Raw genomic sequence first — 19,731 nt, 5'->3', positions numbered from 1 at the left:
TTGTTTTGTGGAGGAGTATTTTTGCAAAAGGAGTGTATGTGAATGTACTTGTATCATGTATGTAGGAGTGTCTTGACGCGTTAGGTGAAACTCGTTTATTTTTTTTTATATTGTTGTGTGGGGAATGGGGATAAGTGAGGGGCTTAAAGTAAGTTTAGGATATAAAAGGACTACTTTAATCTCACACTTTAATTATATTTAACACATATAAACAATTATTTTAATTTGTCAAAAAATAGCTTTATATTACATACAAAGTTTCTTTTAAAACAAGCCACTTTCTTTTTCATAAAAACAAATAACAAACTACTTTAATCCCCCTTTTCATGTTTTATTAGTGACACCATTGCTACTCAAATGGATAAATTTTCTCCAATGCTCACAATGAGGATCCATGCATGTAGAATGGACAATCTAATTGGATTGGTTTTAGGTAGGTTTTCAGGTGATAAATCATATTAGGTATTAATCAGTATAAAAATAAATATTCTTCATTTGAAAGTGTTTTCTTCAGAGAACCCTCAATTTGATTGTAATGGTGAAAAATTGATTATAGCATCCCTAGGTTTTAAGGACAAACTATATAAAATACGTATTACACAGTATTATACATATTAAGTTTAAGTAAGAAGTAATGAATTAATTTACAATAAATACACGTAGTAACAGAGCAGAAATTGCAAATGGAAGGAGTACCAAGCTATATATATTTTTTTATATATAAAATAGGTATCATGATATTAAAAGTCCGTTCATATACAACAATAATGCTCGATAACGCTGTAAAATACAAAGTTAAAAATATTGATTATTTAAGTTGACAAATAATAACAATTTATAATAACTAAGAAATTTACCAACCATGCATTTAAAGAGTGTGATGGGTAGATGCCTAGATGGTTATCCATAAATTTTGATGCCAATACATGTACGAGTAACGAGTACATGTTAATTAGCCAAAGAATAATAGTATATGGTACATAGTATCATAGTATATCGAAATAGTGAGTGAAGACAATTAAAATGTAGTGTAGTGTAGTGTGTAGATGTCACTAGGCCATGTGAGTATAGTGGCGGAAAATGTTGGGCATGTGGGGATGCAATGGATCATCTTATCACCGTTGGACTCTATATTTTCATACTTTCTACGTCTACCCGTCTAGGCATTTGGACTAATACTTAACCAAGTGGATGCGAGTCATATCATTATCACCATTATTATCATCATATTATGTATTATTATTATTTATTATTATAAACGACATTAGTCCATTCTATTAATTGAATTTTTGTTGACAATATGTGTCAACATGTATACACCGACCTTTTTTAATATTGTGGGCCGCGGCTTCTAATTTGGTTCCATTCGTTCAGTGTTTTAGTGGAAGGATGACCATATTCTATTTTTATTTTTATTTTTTTAATTTTTTAGGATGACTATATTCACAATTATGCGTGATTGCCTATTTAATTATTTATACAAGGTTGTTAGATTAAACTATAAAGATGTGCTTTGCTTAAACTCCGTAGTCCGTAGGGCATACCATCATTATTTATAGTGCATGCAATGGGTTTGTAGCGGTGGTGGCATTTGTGCACTTGTGCTTTATGTCGGCTCAAACAAGTGCCATTCTCTATTTCAAACAAAAAAAAAAAAAAAAAAACAGTTGCCATCCTCTACCAAAAAAGAGAAGCAGCAAATAATGATTTCCTTTTCTTCATTTTAAAATTAAACGGAATAATGGAAAATTATTCGAGTTTTAGTTGAAGGAAGGCCAAAGGAGAATATGATGGGAGAAAGTTTGGTAGATATATATTTTTTTTGGTCACAAAATAAAAGGAATGTAGACTTTATGCATGTATATTTTTAAGCCTGACCCTATTTACCATATACTCCACAAGTCCACATACACTGTCAATAGATACAAATCATTAGGCTTAATAATTTTAACTTCATACACGGAAAATCTTATATATTTTTTACATATATATTTTCTTTTTGAAAGATTACAAAATTAAAGGAGAGTTATTTGTGTAAGACCATCTTATCATTATAAACGTCTATTTACAATTTTGTAAAATTAAAAAGCTTTAGTACAAATTGTCAAATTGATATATTGTTGTACGAGTAGCAGACACTGAGTACTTGAGCAGTCTTTTTTTAGTAGTATTGATGACTCATGTGGGCATTAAATGTTATCATTGGTCAGTGTGGTCACCATTTAACAAGTCATACGAGTAAAAAACAGAAATTTCATCAGTATTCCAATTAATCTTTAACTAATTAATAATAGAGGCATTAATCTGGAATGAAATTTTATTACTGTTATTTGATAATCACCGTTTATTGTTTAATGCTTTTATAAGGATTTGTTCAAATATCATATGAAAATTATTGGAAAGACGAGTGGAGATGTTTGATGCATTAAGGAAACAATTGTTACATTAAATAAAAGAAAAGAGCACAACCATTACTTTACTAGTAATGGTGTTACTGCAGCTCCCTTTTTGTTTGTGCACTGAAAAGTGTAGTGCTTAAATTAGATGATTAAGGTAAAGCTTAGAAGTAAGGGCCTTAACCAAAAAGCTCTTTATTCATTTTGTAAAAGCTGCCTAGCCGGGGTTATTACATTCGTGACTCACATAACAAGACAAACACTATAGGCTACTTACAAAAATACAAAATCAACTCAGTACAGTTAATAACCTTCTTTTCAACCATCTAGTCTAGGAATATAAAAAATTACAAGCTAAGGAGTACAATTTACAATCATCATTAAAGCATAAACCAGATGAATTGCATACACTTATTGCGGAGTATGCTATTACATTTGTTTAATACGAAGTAATAGCAGCAAGTAAGTCCATTATACTTTGTATTGATCAACAACTTATAGTCTAGCTTAGATATGAAATTATCACTAAATCATGTGTTACATAGAACAACGTACAGTTGTCGGTGTGTCTCTAAACGAAAGATGTGAAGTAGCAAAGCACAAAGGCAAATTCAGATGTGCAGAGGGAGAGGCGCGCAGGGGCGGTGCATGTGTGGCCCGTATGGTTAAACAATCAACATCCTTCTTAAACCTTGACAATGAAAAACAAAAGCTGGAATGAGTGAATGGATACTTTGGTGTGTACGGATTTTAATGATATGAAAGAGGAATGCAATTCATAGTGGTTTTGTTGGGATTATTCATAGGCTGCCTTAGTTTTAATTTTAAGTTATATGGGCTTGCATAAATATTACATTAGTTGTGTAACTAGTCTTGTATACTTAAGCCCAAGCTTGTGGTTTAGGATGTATTGTATAATTGTTTACTCTAATATGCAGTTAAGCCCAAGTTTACGTACATGCATTGAGGGATTAATTAATAGCATATACACAAGGATTTATTATCATATCCACTGTCCTTGGATCATTGTTTTATAAATAGTTAGAGTAGGATAATTTCAATGGTATTTCTCCTACAATTACTCATTTTCACTTGTTTCAACACCCTTCTTGTCTTCAAAGTTTTCTTCATCTTCATGGTCATTTCTTATTCCCTTCTCGTCCTCTTCTTCTACATCTTCGTGGTCATTTCTTAGACCCTTCTTGTCCTCAAAGTTTTCGTCGACATCTTCATGGTCAATTCTTAAACCCTTCTCATCTTCAAAGGTTTCTTCATCTTCATGGTCGTTTCTTATACCGCACAAGTTGCCATATTCACCTTCACTTTGTTGCATGGGTTCTGAATAGTCGAGGCTGATGTCTATCTCAGTCGTTAACATAGAAATTTCTACTCCATCAGAATTTGGATCAGTTAACTTGACTTGAGAATCAATGGAACAAAGATAATCTGATAACCTTTGCCTTTTTGCTTCCTTCTTTTGTAATTCCATCTTGCAAACACTGTATTGATCCTTCAGCTCCTCAAACTTTTGTTTAGAGGACTCCAACATGAGTTTTGCAGATTGTAACTCATCAACGGTCAAACAGAGTTGATCTTGCACCTTTTTCAGCTCCTCAAGTTGTATCACCTTATCTTCCGAAGTTATTAATTGACTTTTAGTAGAGTCCAATTCAACCATAATTGATGAATGTTCATTTTGTATCTTTCCGAACTCTACAACCTTATCTTCCTTCTCCTTCACATACGAAGAAAGCTCATACTCAAGCTCTTTCATTCTTTTGTTCGAGGACTCTAGCTCAATCTTAGCGGATTCTAACTCGGATTTGACTGCGTAGAAATGATCCTCTACAATTTGGTATCTTGTTTGCAGGTCTTCAATTTCCTTCTTGCAAGTGGAAAGTTGTTCCTCAAGCTCCATGGCTCTTTCCTCTGAAGGATCTAACTGGATCGTGGTGGATTGTAACTCAAAAGTAGTCAAAGAAAGTTGATGTTGCACCTTTTTTAATTGCACTTCCATGCTTTGTAATTCCTTAACACAAGTAGAGACTTGCTCTTGGAGCTCTTTTAACTCTTTTTTAGACGACTCCAACTCATCCTTGTTAATTTGTAGTTCAGACTCCATTGAAGAAAGTTGATCACTCGCTTCACGCAATTTCGTTTCAGTATCCTCCTGGACCTTTTTACAAGCTAGAAACTGCTCTTTTAGGTCTAAGACTTCCTTCTGCGAAGCTTCAAAACTAGCTTTGGCAGATAACGCCTCTGTCTTGGTAGAAGAAAGTTGTTTCTCAAGATCTATCGCCTTCCCTAATTTCATTTCCATGTCCTGTCGAACCTTTTCACGAGCTGCAATTTGTGCTTTGAGCTTTTCTACCTCCTTTTTTGAGGCTTCCAAACTGGCCTTTGTAGACGAGGCCTCAACCTTGGTAGAAGAAAGTTGTTTATCAAGTTCTTTAATTTTTTCGTCAATTGTTTTAATGGTGGATAATTCTGATCCCATTTTTACAATCTACACTCTATATATGAAGAGCTCTTTAACTTTTCTCAAGTGAATTTGATAAAACAATAAAGGTATATTAACACAACAACAACGAGAGGTTGCAAAGGGCCTATGAAATGGAAGGTTAGAGGTTAATATGTTGGATATAGGCAGGTGTGGTGAGGACAATGGAATTGAAACAATAAACAAAGGGTCACAAAATATATATTTAGGGATGAAAGACTAAACCAGATGCCAAGTTACCCAAATGCAATATTCTTTGATTCTTTTCAAAAGCGTGTTTAGTTTGAGATGCCAAAGAACAAGTCCTTGTTGCAGACTTGCAGGTTAGGAAAACTGAATCTCATGGAAATTTAGCACCAAAGGACACGCTTGTAATCTTAGCAAACATATGGTATTTGTATGTTACAGTGGAAGATATATGCAGAACAGAGTAGCTCGGATTAATTTCAGAAAATCCATACTTAAATACGGAGTGTTTGGGACCAATTTATCTAATTGGGCCTAGTCACTAAATGATCCAAATTTCCAAGGTCAAGGCCCAATCCTCCAATCAAGCCAAGTCAGCCATGAGTCATTTGGTCCAAATTGCTATGGTCAGCCCATGATTGTTTAAGGGCCCAATTGCTCTCCTCTCCTCATATGCAAAGGTATAAAAGCCTTCAATTCATTCATTTATGACGGACAACAAAGCCTCAAGCACTAAATCTCTTGCATAGCTTCCTCTCCAATACACTGTTTGACTTCGGCATCGGAGGGGTCTTCCTCGGATCAACCACCGAGGCCAGTTTACGTGTGTTTTGCTGTGCAGGAAACCTTCGGCCCAGCCTCTATTGGACCGGATCAGTCTTCATCCACTTCGTTGGACCTTCGGCAAGGTCCCATTGTTTTCATCCGAAACAATTTGGCGCCGTCTGTGGGGAAGACTTTCAAAAATCTTTAAGCCAATCAAAATCATTTTGCAATCATCTTAGTAGCAATGGCTAAGAACCGCAAGAACAAAAGCCTACGTCAAGGAGCGGGCGAAAGGCCTAAAACTCCTACACCATCACTTTCGCCGGACCGGAACTCTTCTAAGGGTGCCAGTTCGGGGGGAGGATCATACCGGGAGGATTCCCTTTCTCCCATAATTCACAATTCTCACCATAGACCGAGTCCCCCTCGGTCTAACAGAAGTTAGTCCGATCATAGGACTCATTCAGTGCCCCAAAGTCAACCTTTGACCATCCGCTCTCACTCTCACACTCAGCCGAGGACTCCTTGACGGGGCCCAGTTCGGAAGAAGTGGCGAGAGCGCTGACGGTGCTCATGGAGGCAATGAGGGCACAAAATATGCTTCCACCTCGTGATCGAACTCCTCCGCATACCAGGCATCAGCGGAGGAAGCTAGACCATGACGGGGGGAAGCCTCCCTCCTTCCGGGAGCTGGAAGAGTGGGAAGAGGATACTTGGAGAACTGAAAGAGAGAGGAAAAATAACCCTCAATTTTTCAAAGGATCCTTAACCTCTCGGCCAGAAACGCACAGGAGCAGCAGCTCAGCCTCTCAGCCGGAATCTGCCCACCGAGAGCGACCAGAGACTGTGCGCCGAAGCGTACTCGACCGACTCGGCGGCAGGGAGCCGAGCGTGCACAGCCGCCTCTCATTCCCTGTAGCCGAGGCCCAAACTTCCCAGCCAGGGACGAAAACCCCTCCTACCTCTCTAAGAGGGCGGAGCGCGGTCCCTTCGGCCAGGAACAAGGGCAAGGCCGTTATGCTACCCACCAGTTCCCCATTCGAGCAATGGATTCTGGAAGAGCATGTGCCCATGGTTAAAATACCGTCGCACATTACATACGATGGGACTTCGGATCCGAAGGACCACATTGCCTCGTACGAGGCTCATATGCATCTTTGCCCCAGGTCCGAAGCGACTTGGTGCAAATATTTTCCAACCACTCTCAAGGAGGTCGCGCAGGCGTGGATCTCCAAGGGAGTGAAACAAGGCTCAATCACCGGGTGGGACGATCTGTCCTCCAAATTTAAGAGCAAGTTTTCCACGGCAAACCGCCGAGAGAAGACTACTGCAGAGCTTATGGGTCTGCAACAAGGGGAGGCTGAAAGCCTCCGAGACTATCTGACTCGCTTCAGCAACGAGTCGTCCAGCATTTCTCAACTGGACCAAGGGCTGGCAGTTTTCGCCCTTCAGCACGGCCTCAGAGCAGGGCAGTTCTCCGACTTCATGGTCATGAATTCACCCAAGACCTTGGAGGAGGCACTGAATGCTTCGGATAAGTTCATCCGAGCTGAAGAGTGGAACAAAACAAAAACCCAACCTCAATCTGGGGGAGGGAAACAAAAACAAACACCCTCGTCTGAAGGCCAAGGCCAGAAGGCGAAGGGAAAGGCGAAAGCCTCGGAACAATCTTCGGCCAACGAGTCAAAGAAGGAAAAATCTGCTTCTTTTACGGGCAGGTATGAGTCCTACACTCCGCTCTCTCTTCCGCGCGCCAAAATTTACAGCGTAACAAAGGAAGAGCAGAGTTACAGAAAGCCGAGACCACTCCCAGAGTGGTATTAGCGAAAAAATAAAAATCAGTGGTGCGAGTTCCATGAATCACCGGGACATAACACCGAGGAGTGTATCCAGCTGAAGGACCAGATCGAGGACATGGTCCGGAAGGGATACTTGAAAAAATACATCGCGGATCACCGCGAGAAAAAGGAGGCCGAGAAGTCAGCAAAGGACTCTCGGCAGGACCTTGACTTCCCCCGGAAGAACAGCAAAAATGCGGAGGGAAAATTCTCTCCAATCAATGTTATCTCGGGAGGAATATGTTCTCGGAGGGAACACAAGCGACACCTTAGGGCTCTGACCCACCAGGTGAACAACGCTCACCTTCAGCCTCCTCAGTCGCCGGTGCTGAACATGACGTTCATAGCCGCCGACTGCCGGGGGGTGACATTCCCTCATGAGGACCCGTTGGTGATCATCGCCACGGTGGCCAATCACGACGTCAGCAAGGTTCTTGTTGATGGTGGCAGCGGAGCAAACATTCTGTTCTGAAAGGCTTACGATCAAAATTAAGCTGAAGCCAAAGCACCTTACGCCGGTACCCTACCCGGTATCCCGATTCAACGGGGCTTCAACTTATCCAGACGGGAAGGTGACACTTCCTGTCACCATCGGCTGCGATGAGGCAGCCAGGAACGTCATGACTGAATTTTTGGTCATCGATGCTCCTTCAGTGTACAACGTGATTTTGGGGAGACCCATAATTCACGAGATCCAAGGGGTCGTCTCAACTTATCATCAGCTGATGATCTACGTTTCAGACGCCGGCTTCCCCGAAAGGATCCAGGGCAGCCAAAAGGACGCCCGAAGGTGCAACTACCTCAAGCCATCCACTAGTCGCCCAGATGACGATGACGAGGATGAGGAGGAGAAAGAAAAAGAAAGAGAGCCGAGCACAAAAAAGCCGAAAGGTCTAAGTGCTTCGGCCCAAGGTTCTGTGCCCAAAGAAAAAGGGCCAGAAAAGGAAAAGGCTAACTCTTCATCTGAGCCGAAAGACTCAGAGAGCCAGCCGAAGAAGAAAAAGTCTGGAACGCCTGCTGACATAGACAGCAGGCCAGATTGTGAAGAGTCCAGCCCATCAGCAATGGACATGGACCAGCAGACTGAAACGGTTGAGTTGACCGAAGGAGATGCTGAGAAATGTGTAACAATCGGGATGGACCTTGATCCGAACACCCGTTGTGAACTTATTCAACTCCTTCGGGACAACAGAGATGTGTTTGCTTTCTCGGCAGCTGATATGCCTGGGATAAGTCCAAACCTCATCTCCCATAAGCTTAACGTCGATCCAACGTGTCGACCAGTTAAGCAAAAGAAGCGGAATTACTCCGCAAATAAGAACCGAGACATCGCAGCCGAGGTCAAAAAGTTGCTGGAGGCAGGCTTCATCGAGCCCTGTCAATATCCAGAATGGCTGGCAAATGTGGTGATGGTTCAGAAGGCCAATGGTACCTGGAGAATGTGCGTTGACTTCACGGACCTAAATAAGGCTTGTCCGAAGGATTTCTATCCCTTGCCGAGGATCGATCAGCTAGTTGACTCGACAAGCGGCCATGCCTTGCTTAGTTTCATGGACGCATTCTCGGGGTATCATCAAATCTTCATGCACCCCGACGATCGAGCAAAGACGGCATTCGTCACGAACGCCGGGGTGTACAATTATAAAATGATGCCCTTCGGATTGAAAAATGCGGGGGCAACCTATCAAAGGCTGGTGGATCAAGTTTTTGCCGATCAAAAAGGCCGAAACATGGAATTTTATGTTGACGATTCAATCGTCAAAAGCAAAAAATCTGAAGACCATGTTAAGGACCTGGCTGAAACCTTCACCACCTTAAGGAAACATCAAATGAAGCTGAATCCGAAGAAGTGTGTCTTCGGCGTGAAGTCAGGGAAATTCCTTGGGTTCATGGTCAGCAAGAGGGGGATTGATGCCAATCCCTCCAAACTCAAAGCAGCGCTCGATCTTCCTGAGCCGAAAACAAAGAGGGATGTTCAGCGGCTCACCGGAAGAATGGCAGCTCTCTCGAGGTTCATTTCCAGAGCTTCGGACAAGGGGTTACCTTTCTTCAAAGCCCTGAAACTCCCAAAAACAAAAGAGCTCGTTTGGGAAGAAGAGCAAAAAGAAGCTTTCAAGCAGCTTTGGGAGCATCTGGCTCGACTCCCAACGCTGGCTAGCCCAGCAGAGGGAGAAACTTTGTATCTGTACGTGGCTGTCAGCCCAGCCACCATCAGTGCAGTGCTGCTGAGGGAAGAAAATAGAATTCAGCAACCGATCTACTTTTTCAGTCACACTCTGACGGACTCCGAGACTCGCTACCCTCTACTCGAGAAAGTCGCCTTTGCAGTAGTGGTAGCTGCTCGGAAGCTGAGGCCCTATTTTGATTGCCATCAGATAGTGGTCCTAACTAATCAGCCGCTGGAAAAAGTTCTTGGCAAAGTTGAAAAATCTGGTAGGCTGGCCAAGTGGGCTTTCGAGCTCACTGAATTCAGCATCAGCTACCAGCCGAGGGCAGCCATCAAGGCTCAGGCTCTAGCGGACTTCTTGGCCGAATGCTCGTACCAAGAGACGCTAGACAATGAAAAGAAAATCTGGACCGTATTTACGGATGGATCCTCCACCGTAAATGGTTCGGGGGCAGGGGTAGTGATAACCTCTCCCGAAGGCAAATCCTTTGAGTATGCACTAAAATTTTCTTTCAAGGCTTCGAACAACGAAGCTGAATATGAGGCAGCAATCGCTAGACTAGAATTGTGCATCTCTCTGGAAGCCGAGCATGTCTGCCTGAAAACAGACTCTCAGCTAGTTTCATATCAGATCGGTGGCAGCTACGAGGCCGAAGAACCCTCTATGATAGCCTATCTTGCCAAGGTCAAATCAGTCATTGCAAAGCTGAGAACTTTTGAAGTTCAGCTGATCCCAAGGGGTCAGAATGCTCAAGCCGACGCACTCTCCAAACTTGCCAGTTCAACTCTCACTGAGCTGAACAGATCTGTATATGTGGAAGTGCGCCGAGAAAGAAGTGTCGACGAAGCACCTGAAGTGTGCTGCGCTGACCCAGAGCCCAGCTGGATGGACCCCATCCTAGCTTTCAAGCTTCGGGGAGAAATTCCCGAAGATAGAATTTTGGCCTCCAAACTGAAGAGAACCAGCTCAAGGTTCATCGTCTTCAGAGGGGAGCTTCTGAAAAAATCCTTCTCAGCCCCATTGCTGAAATGCGTGGGACCAACAGATGCAGATTACATCCTTCGGGAGATTCACCTCGGCATCTGTGGGAACCACATCGGGGGAAGAACCTTAGCCCACAAAGCATTAAGGGCGGGGTACTATTGGCCCACCATGATCTCAGACGCTAAGGAACTGGTTAGAAAATGTGAAAAATGTCAAAAATTCGCACCAGTCATCCATCAGCCAGCCCAAGAGCTTCAGCCTGTGCTGAACCCGCTTCCGTTCGCCCAATGGGGACTGGATATACTGGGCCCGTTTCCGGATGCGGTATACCAGAAAAAATGGTTGATAGTCGGTGTCGACTATTTCAGTAAATGGATCGAGGCCGAAGCAGCCTCGAACATAACAGAGCAAACTGTCAGAAAGTTTGTCTGGCAGAATATCATCACTCGTTTCGGCATCCCGAAAGTATTTGTCTTTGATCATGGGAGGCAGTTCGATAATTTGCCGCTGAAGCGGTATACCGATCAGTTCGGCATCAAACTGGCATATTCAGCGGTATGCCACCCGCAAAGTAACGGACAAGCCGAAGCTGCAAATAAGCAGATCCTGAACGCCCTCAAAAAGAGGGTGGAAGATCGATCAGAAGTCCAAGTGGCTGGAAGAGCTCCCAGGAACCCTCTGGTCCCTTCGGACAACCGAAAAAGAGGCAACAGGCCACACACCCTTCGAATTGGTGTATGGCGCTGAAGCTGTTCTCCCCATGGAAATCGGTACAGAGAGCCTGCGAGTGCACCACTTTTCGGCTGATAATGAAGACCTTATGAGGGAATCCCTGGATTTCCTCGATGAAGTTAGAGACTCAGCCCAAATCAGAATGGCTGCATACAAGCAGAGAATCAGCAAATTTTACAACCGAAGGGTCCAAGCGAGGCCTCTCAAAATTGGAGACCTCGTCCTTCGGAATGCTGCTGCAGTGCAGAAAAACAGAATTCACGGGAAACTCTCAGCGGCCTGGGAGGGACCCTATGAAGTCTATGATGAGCTTCAGCCAGGAACATACCGACTTCGGCAGTTGGATGGAACTGAGTTGAAAAATCACTGGAATGCTGATGTACTTAAGAAATATCATGTGTAAACCCTTCGGGGCAGAGCAATCTTTGTAAGTACATTTTGAATCGTTGATGAAAGGCCTCAGAGCCACCATTTCTATAATTATTTGCAACTTTTTATTCTTTCAAGTTTTCTTTACTCTATCTACTCTTTAAGGGTTTTTATTCAGCCTCGTCTGAAACCTTCGCCTCTGGGTAACTGGGTTTCAGGTTGCTGACAAACTCGTCTTTTTAAAGAACTCTGGTCTTTCAGCTGAAGCCAAGCTTCAGTAAGACTTGTTCTCTAAAGACATGAGTCCATGGGCAAGTCTGGGATATTGCCTTAACTGAGCTTTGTATCCCAGAAAGCCATTATCTGAAGCATTGCCTTCAGTGGGCCTTGTGTTTCAGATATCCATTTTTAAAGATAGACAGAAAATCAAGGATAACAGCAACTGTTAGAAATTTTATTCAGCTTAGTCTGAAAATTAAAGAAACAAAACCCAACTCAGCAATCCAAAGACTAGAGTCTTCAGATTACTGGGAGGGGCAAGAGACACTGTCAGTGCAAGTTTATCTTCAGCAGAATTCTTCAAGCTCAGAAACAGTAAAGCATTCAAAATAAGACAAAGCAATTGAGGAAAAGCGTCAGATTAATGAAATCATGCTCGTATAACGAGCCACAAAGTTTGAGTATTCGAATAAACTAAAAGGCTATATCGGCAGCCGCCCACAAGCGGAAAATAACAACTGCCGAAATACGTACAGAAACAAAAATAAACTGTTTGTACATCAAGGCAAGCTGAAGCAAAAATAAGGCAAAAAGAGATTCAGAAAGCGGCAAGTCTGAAATTAAGCACATGTTGATCCGCAAGACTCTGAAGGCGACTGCCCGATTTCCTATGCTTCAGCCGGAGGATCAGGCTGGTCAGCTGGGTCTAGCCCCGGGGCAGTCTCGGTTCCAGCAGCAGAGGAGGCAGGTTGGGCCCTTGCCTGGGCTTCAGCGGCTCGCTGTTCAGCCTCCAACTCCTGCCGCTCAGCTTCCTCCTCGGCTTGTTCAGCCTGAAGGATTTCATGCTCACCAGGAGTGGCATACAACATGTGCGGGTCCTCGGGGTCCTGAGCCCAAAGCGCACACTTAGCCCAATCCAGCGAAGGTTCAGCATGGAGGGCCAACCTTCGAGCCACCTTAAACCCATTTATGTAGCCCATTTCGTACTCTTCCTGGGTATAAAGGCGGACCTGAAGCAAGGCTTCAGCGTCGGCCAACCTCTTTCGACTCTCCTCCAAATCCTTTTTAGATTTTTCTAACTCTTCTGAGAGTTTGGAGGAAGAAGTCTTCTGCTCACTGAGCTCCAGCTGGACGTTGGAAGTCTCGACCTTGGCCTGGGTCAGCTCATCTCCCTTTGCCTTCATCTGATCTTCTAACTCCTTCAGCTTCTGGTCCTGGCTTTCAGCAGCAGCTTGGGCAACAGAAAGGTGAGTATCCCTAGCCTGTTGAGCCTCTTCAGCAGCCATCCCGCTAGACTCCAGACCCTCCAGCCTCTGCTCCATCTCCTGAACTCGGCCAGCTGCCTCGGCAGCGATTCGGCGAGAGATAGCCGCCTTGAAACTGGGGATGTCAAAAGCTCCCAACTCGTTGATGACGCTTTCCCCGGCCATCAGAGTAGGGAAAACCTCAGTTTCCATGGCGTGGCAGAAGGTCCGCAGGGCCTCAGCAGCCTACTTCTCATATCTTTCGGCCGCTGCCTGCCTCTCTTCAGCAGCCTGCTGTTTCAGCTCAGCCAGCTTCGCCTCCTCCTGGGCAATCTTCGCATCCTCCCAGGCATGCTCCAGCTTGTCTTGAAGGGTGTCAATCAGCTCTACAGTAAGAGTCTGATTGTGCACAACCTGTTTGCAGGGGCACATAAAAAAAAATAATAATATATAATAAATAAATAATAAAAGAAAGAGCCAGAAAGGAGGAGAAGAGGTGAATAAAAGCAAAGCAAATTAACTAAACGGTTAAGTACCTGCATCAGCAAACGCTGGTTGTCTCTTGCGGGGTCAGGGACCCTTCGGCTGGATTCTCCCATTCCAGCCGTGGCCTTCAGCGACCACACCCTTGCTCGGTCTACCTCCGACATACCAGATAGGTCGCCGAAGTAACCTGCAACCCCTTCACGGTTCTGGCCCCAAATTCGTTCCCAAACAGGTTCTGGGACTGTGATGCGGGGGGCCGAGAAACCTAAATCTCCAGAGTTCAACGTCTGGAATGAGGGGAAGGAAGAAGAGGGAACCTCCTGAGCCTTCTCGGGCTCAGCATGTTCTTCCCTTTCGGCGGAGCCCAGCTGTTCTCCACCAGGGTCAGCAGCAACGACCCCCTCAGCTTCTTCCCCCAGATCAGGTTGACGAACTAGAGCGTCAACCTCCCTATCAATATCTCCTGAGAAACCTTCAGCGATTGGTTTCTCAGGGTCTTCGGCAGGGCGTCCCTGAACCCCCCCTTCGGATCAGGAGTTCGTTGGTCCACCTCCATCTCTTGAGTTTCGGGAGGTGGAGGGGGGGTTTGAGGACGCGGAGCTTCCGGCGGAGGGGGAGCCCTCGGCGAGCGTCTACCTTCATCAGGCTCCCTTATGTGGATGCCCCCGGTAGGCCTCATCCCCGTCTGAAACTGACGAGGCCCCAGCACGGCTAACCTCCTCCTCCTCTTTGCTAAAGGCTACTCGTCCATTTCTTCAGATTCTGACAAAGATAGATCCTCAGAACGAGCATACGCCTTCCCTTCTCTCCTTCCGCTCCCTTCCTCAGACTGCAGAAGGGGGGGGCAGCAAAGTGTGAGTAAAAAAAAAAAAAAAAAAAAGCAAGTCAGGAACTCACTGGAACCCTCGGCTGAGCTCCAGATGCAGGGATATCCCTCTCAACGGCACCAGATGTCCCAACACCTCCTTCCAAGGAGTCGATTGCTCGGGACACGTCCGCAGCTGTCTGAGCAGCCTGTGCTTCCTCAGGTAATAAAGGCCTGAGGGGATCTCGCTTCTCCCACCAAGGCTTCTGCTCGGTGTAGTCGGCGGCGGCTTCGATCTGAAGACCCGTTTCGTGCAGATACAACGGACGGTTCTTCGGAGCCGTGATCGCCAGAGCCCGGTCTAGAATGACTCGTTCGGCGTTCACCCCAAGCCGATTATAGTCAATTCCCGAAGTAGCTTCGCTCAGCTCTGAAAAGAACAGACGAAGGTTAGACGAAGGTTAGACTGAGGGAATAAGCATCAAAAATAAACAAAAAAAATTAAACAAGTCAGTCCTCGGCCCCAGCCGAACATACTTACCATCCCTGTACTTTCGGCTGAGGCCGACAACCGCCAACATCTTCTCTTGGAAGACGTAATGGTTATCCGGGAGCCATCTGGCCGGAAGAAATCTCATTCGGCCAACTCCCCCAGGGTTATTCTGCTTCTCGAAGAAGCTCATTTGCTCGTAGCTGGGGTGATGAGCGACATCAGGGTTCTCAGGGCCCAAATCCTGCATGTTCGGATCAGGCCTGGAGAGGTATCGGGGAGCCCCGAAAAAATAAGGATGCTCCGGATCAGCGGGAACTCTCACCCAGACCCATTGACCTCTCCAATCCTTGTCCGAGGAATCGTTCGGCCACATAGTCAGATATTAGGGGCGGCTCTCTATTCGCCACCAGCCTGAAGACCCATGTTGGTCGTATACGCTCTGGAGGTTTTGCACTAGCTGATGCATCCTTCGGAAGCAGTGAAAATTCGGCTCAACAGCAAAAAACCGGCACACCCAGAGATAAGTCATCACCCGCCGAATGCTAACGGGTGTTAATTGGCACAGGGAGATCCTGTACTTTACTAAAATATCCCTGACGAAGGGATCCAAAGGGAACCGAAGCCTGTATTGTAGTTTCCGAGTGTACACCCCTATATATCCAGGAGGGGGACGGTGAATCCTGTCAGTCGGCGAGGGCATTCGGCACCAGTGCCCATCCTCTTCAAAAATGCCGTAGTGCAACTCAATTTGCTCGGCGAACATTAAAAGGAACGGCCGGAATTCCCCTTTCCGGGTCTTCCCCGACTCGTTCCCCGTTCCAAATATCGGCGCGGTCACGGGGATCCCCAGCCTGGCCCCGTCGACCCGGTTGACGCCCTCTTCCTCAAGCCATAACCAAATTCGAAGAAGAAAAGTATGGAGAAGAAGAATTCTCTCAAAAAGGCAAGAAAATCAAAAGAACTCGAAGAAATTTACCTTCAAATTGGCCGGAGTGCGCCGGTCAAGTCAGTGGGAGCGACGGATTTGAGTATCGAACTCGGATTCGGGGATGTGGCGCTAGAAATTCGAAGCGAAAGTGGGTTTGTGCGAAAATTTGAGTGTAAGTTGGCGAAGAAGTGAGGCGAAAATGCGAATCAGACCTTATAATTCCAGGAAGGAGAATCCCAAAGGTCGGAAAGTTCAAATTTCTCTTAAATGCCTCCTTAATTAACCGTTAAACACTCTCTCACTTGATTAACCACCCACTATCCACTCCACTTCCTATTAATTATCCAAATTACAGTTATTTAATTAATAACTGTTTAAAAATTTAAATCTTTCGATTTAATTAGATCATTTACTTCCCTCCATTTTTGTTGGATTCAAACCCGACCCGTCATCCTTCCAAATCGGGTCTGGGGGGCAAGTTGTTTGGGACCAATTTATCTAATTGGGCCTAGTCACTAAATGATCCAAATTTCCAAGGTCAAGGCCCAATCCTCCAATCAAGCCAAGTCAGCCATGAGTCATTTGGTCCAAATTGCTATGGTCAGCCCATGATTGTTTAAGGGTCCAATTGCTCTCCTCTCCTCATATGCAAAGGTATAAAAGCCTTCAATTCATTCATTTATGACGGACAACAAAGCCTCAAGCACTAAATCTCTTGCATAGCTTCCTCTCCAATACACTGTTTGACTTCGGCATCGGAGGGGTCTTCCTCGGATCAACCCCCGAGGCCAGTTTACGTGTGTTTTGCTGTGCAGGAAACCTTCGGCCCAGCCTCTATTGGACCGGACCAGTCTTCATCCACTTCGTTGGACCTTCGGCAAGGTCCCATTGTTTTCATCCGAAACACGGAGTACATATTTGCCAAATATAGAAAAACCGAAAAACCTTAACAAAACCCTTAAACTCTGGTTCTTATTGTACAGAAGATAGAGCATGCAATGATGCAGGGCAGCAGGGGGCATTAATTCTTCACCCAAAATTTTCTTGGAATTTTCTAATCCATTGATAACATTATCTTGACCTATATCTATATACCAGGTTTTGTGCAACTACATTCTATATGACGAATTAAGCCCTCCTACACTTAGGATTTAAAAATTAACAATTAATCTCAATAAGATAAAGGGGCGCACATCAACCACATTCCACATAATCTATAAGTAAAACGATTGCAACTTGCAAGGCTTAAAACTTTAGTTTGTATTTATATTAATCCTATATTCCTATTATAAGTGGATATTAAGAGTATATTTTACAATAATATTTTTATTTAGATTTTTAGAAATTACTTAGTGGACAAAAAAGTTTGCACGCAAAAGCTACCAGCTTACCCATGATTAGCAACACCAGCTAATTGAGCTATGTCTTCAATGAAAACTCATATAGACAACTTATTCCATACAAAGTGCAAATGATAGTTCCCAAATACTATGCTCCCTAGACATATACGACGTAATTTCTCTGCTTTCTTGTAAGACTCCGAGAACATCACATTCACAAGCAAGTTCCTTATTTCCTCTACCCTCTTTAACTAATATCAAATATTATAGGCCACAACAATCCTATGGCATGTTATGTTCTCTATAGAACCGCAAAGATGAGAAGCATGGAGAATCTATACTGCTCCTTATAACTGTTGTTCTTAGTATTGTCTGTGTATGACTGTATGTATATCATTCTACCATTTATCTCTAATATATTATATCTGGCCTCCTTTCCAAATTCTAACATAGAAATGAGAGTCCATCTCAAAAAAGCTAATACTTCAGAAGAAACAAAACTTTCTCCTAAGTCCTAACAACATAATCAAAACTCAAAAGCATATAATGACATGCCACACACTACAATTATAATGGAAGAAAATTATAAGCACTTGCAATTGTTTATGAGAAGAAAAAATATAATCCTGCACACATTAAGCTGCCAATTACTAATCATTCCATTATATTCTTAATTATAGTATTATACTCGTATTTATAAATACTTGTAATTGTATAACCTCAATAGAAATACCTGTACTCCACCATAACCAAACAAAAAAGGCAACTGCAATGCTCTATTGTCATAAAATTTTGATAGAGAAGTTGATAATGACTCAACAAAATGGAGGCGCCATTGTCATTTGCAATTAACTTAACATTAAAAGATATACAAAGTCTTTCACTTTACAAAGCGCTTTATTTATATTTCTTTCTTATCCTCTTCTTAAATCAGTAAGTAATTGAGCATGACATTAGGTTTTTCACAGGGCATAATAATATACAATTCATAAGTGTACATAATTAGTTACCAGTTACCATCTCTATCAACAGAAACAGTGAAACACTAAAAACATAAATAAAATAACAAAAAGCTACAACAATCAAAATGCCTATGATTTTAGTGGGTGTCATACCGAAACTCTGTTTCATGATTCATGTACAGCCAATTAATAGCAAAGATTGATCAATCACCTATTCACCTGAAAGAAGAAGATGAAGAAGAACCAGTATCAGATTCCAACAGAACAGCGTCTAGGCCCACCGGATAAATTCCCCTTGGTAGAATTGGATGAAAATGAAACAGTTAAATCATCACAGAAAACCCTAAGAAACCGTCTTCGAGCTCTCCAACCGCCAGCCTTAAACCTCACAACCGCCATCATTTGAAGATCGAATTTGACGCTACCACTTGAACGATCATCCTTCAATTTGTTCACCAAATCCGAATTAAGGTAAGCAGAGGAAGCTACGAGATGAGCATCCATGGTAGTTATACTCTTGGTGCCCTGATCGAACGGCGGGAGTTGATTCTGAGAAAGCAACGAGTTTCGGTAGAACAAACGAGCCTCGATTTCGTCGTAGTAGACATGGAGTTTGTGGTTAGGGTTAGCGACGGAGAAGTGGAGGGACCAAGTGCCGGAGATTTGGGAAGGAGAGGTGGAGGTGTTGAGGGAGGTCAGAGTCAGAGAATCGACGCTGAAAGACGGGACGCGAGGGCGGAGCACGAGCCATACGATGAGGAGAATGACGCCCAAAATGATGAAAACAGCGATGAGTGCCGCGAAGAAGCGCCGGAAGAAGGTGGCGCGTGGTGGAGCAGGGTAGTATGCTTGCTGCGCGTTGTGGTTATAATTTGGGTAATAGTAGTTGGATTGTGGTTGTGGCGGTGGTGGGTAACCGTTTTGGGGTGGGGCCGGATAGCCGGTGGCAGGTCGTGGTTGGTTTGTCATCGGAGAGGAGAAAGTGAAGGCGGTTTTGCAGAGCAAATTTGGAGAGGAAGTAATTTGGAGAGCAAGTAATTGGGGGATTCTTAAGAGTGGAAAATATGCCACTGTAAAATGGGTTCAAATAGAAAAACAAATCGTGATGCCAACAACATACCTTTTTGCTTTTCTGGGATGATTGCATATGTACTTGATTCTTTTAATATTGTCTTACGTCCCTCTTCTCTTCACCTTAATTTTAATTCATTTCATTTTCATATTTCTTTATCTCATGAACAATTTATTTTAGCTCAGTTTAGTTTAACTCCAATCTATTTAATTCAATTCAATTCTTAATTTCCTTCTGTTATAAACAATTCATTTCAGATCAGTTTAGTTTAACTCCAATCTATTTTATTCAATTCAATTCTTAATTTCCTTCTCTTATAAACAATTCATTTCAGCTCAATTCAGTTCAGCTCTAATCAATTTAGTTCAATTCAATTCAGTTGTTTTTAGAGCAGGTGTCCTGACACTCGTCGTTGGCTTAGGCGGCCGTTCACAGGGTCCCGAACTTGTCGGTGCGGACCTCG

General features: G+C 43.6%; 1 protein-coding gene across 1 annotated transcript; it reads right to left on the bottom strand.

Annotated features, from left to right (window-relative positions):
- Window positions 1-18,005: 18,005 nt before the first annotated feature.
- LOC145621307 (NDR1/HIN1-like protein 10) lies at window positions 18,006-19,272 on the bottom strand. The gene has a single exon (XM_081676050.1). The coding sequence runs from the start codon at window positions 19,163-19,165 to the stop codon at window positions 18,446-18,448; it is 720 nt and encodes a 239-aa protein (XP_081532176.1). The 5' UTR covers window positions 19,166-19,272; the 3' UTR covers window positions 18,006-18,445.
- Between the last annotated feature and the right edge of the window lie 459 nt (window positions 19,273-19,731).

This window comes from Chenopodium album, chromosome 3 (genome assembly GCF_948465745.1).
Source record: "Chenopodium album chromosome 3, dcCheAlbu1.1, whole genome shotgun sequence".
NCBI classification, from domain to species: Eukaryota; Viridiplantae; Streptophyta; class Magnoliopsida; order Caryophyllales; family Amaranthaceae; genus Chenopodium; species Chenopodium album.
Note: the sequence above shows the minus strand (reverse complement) of the source record. Positions and strands in the feature narration are given on the sequence as shown.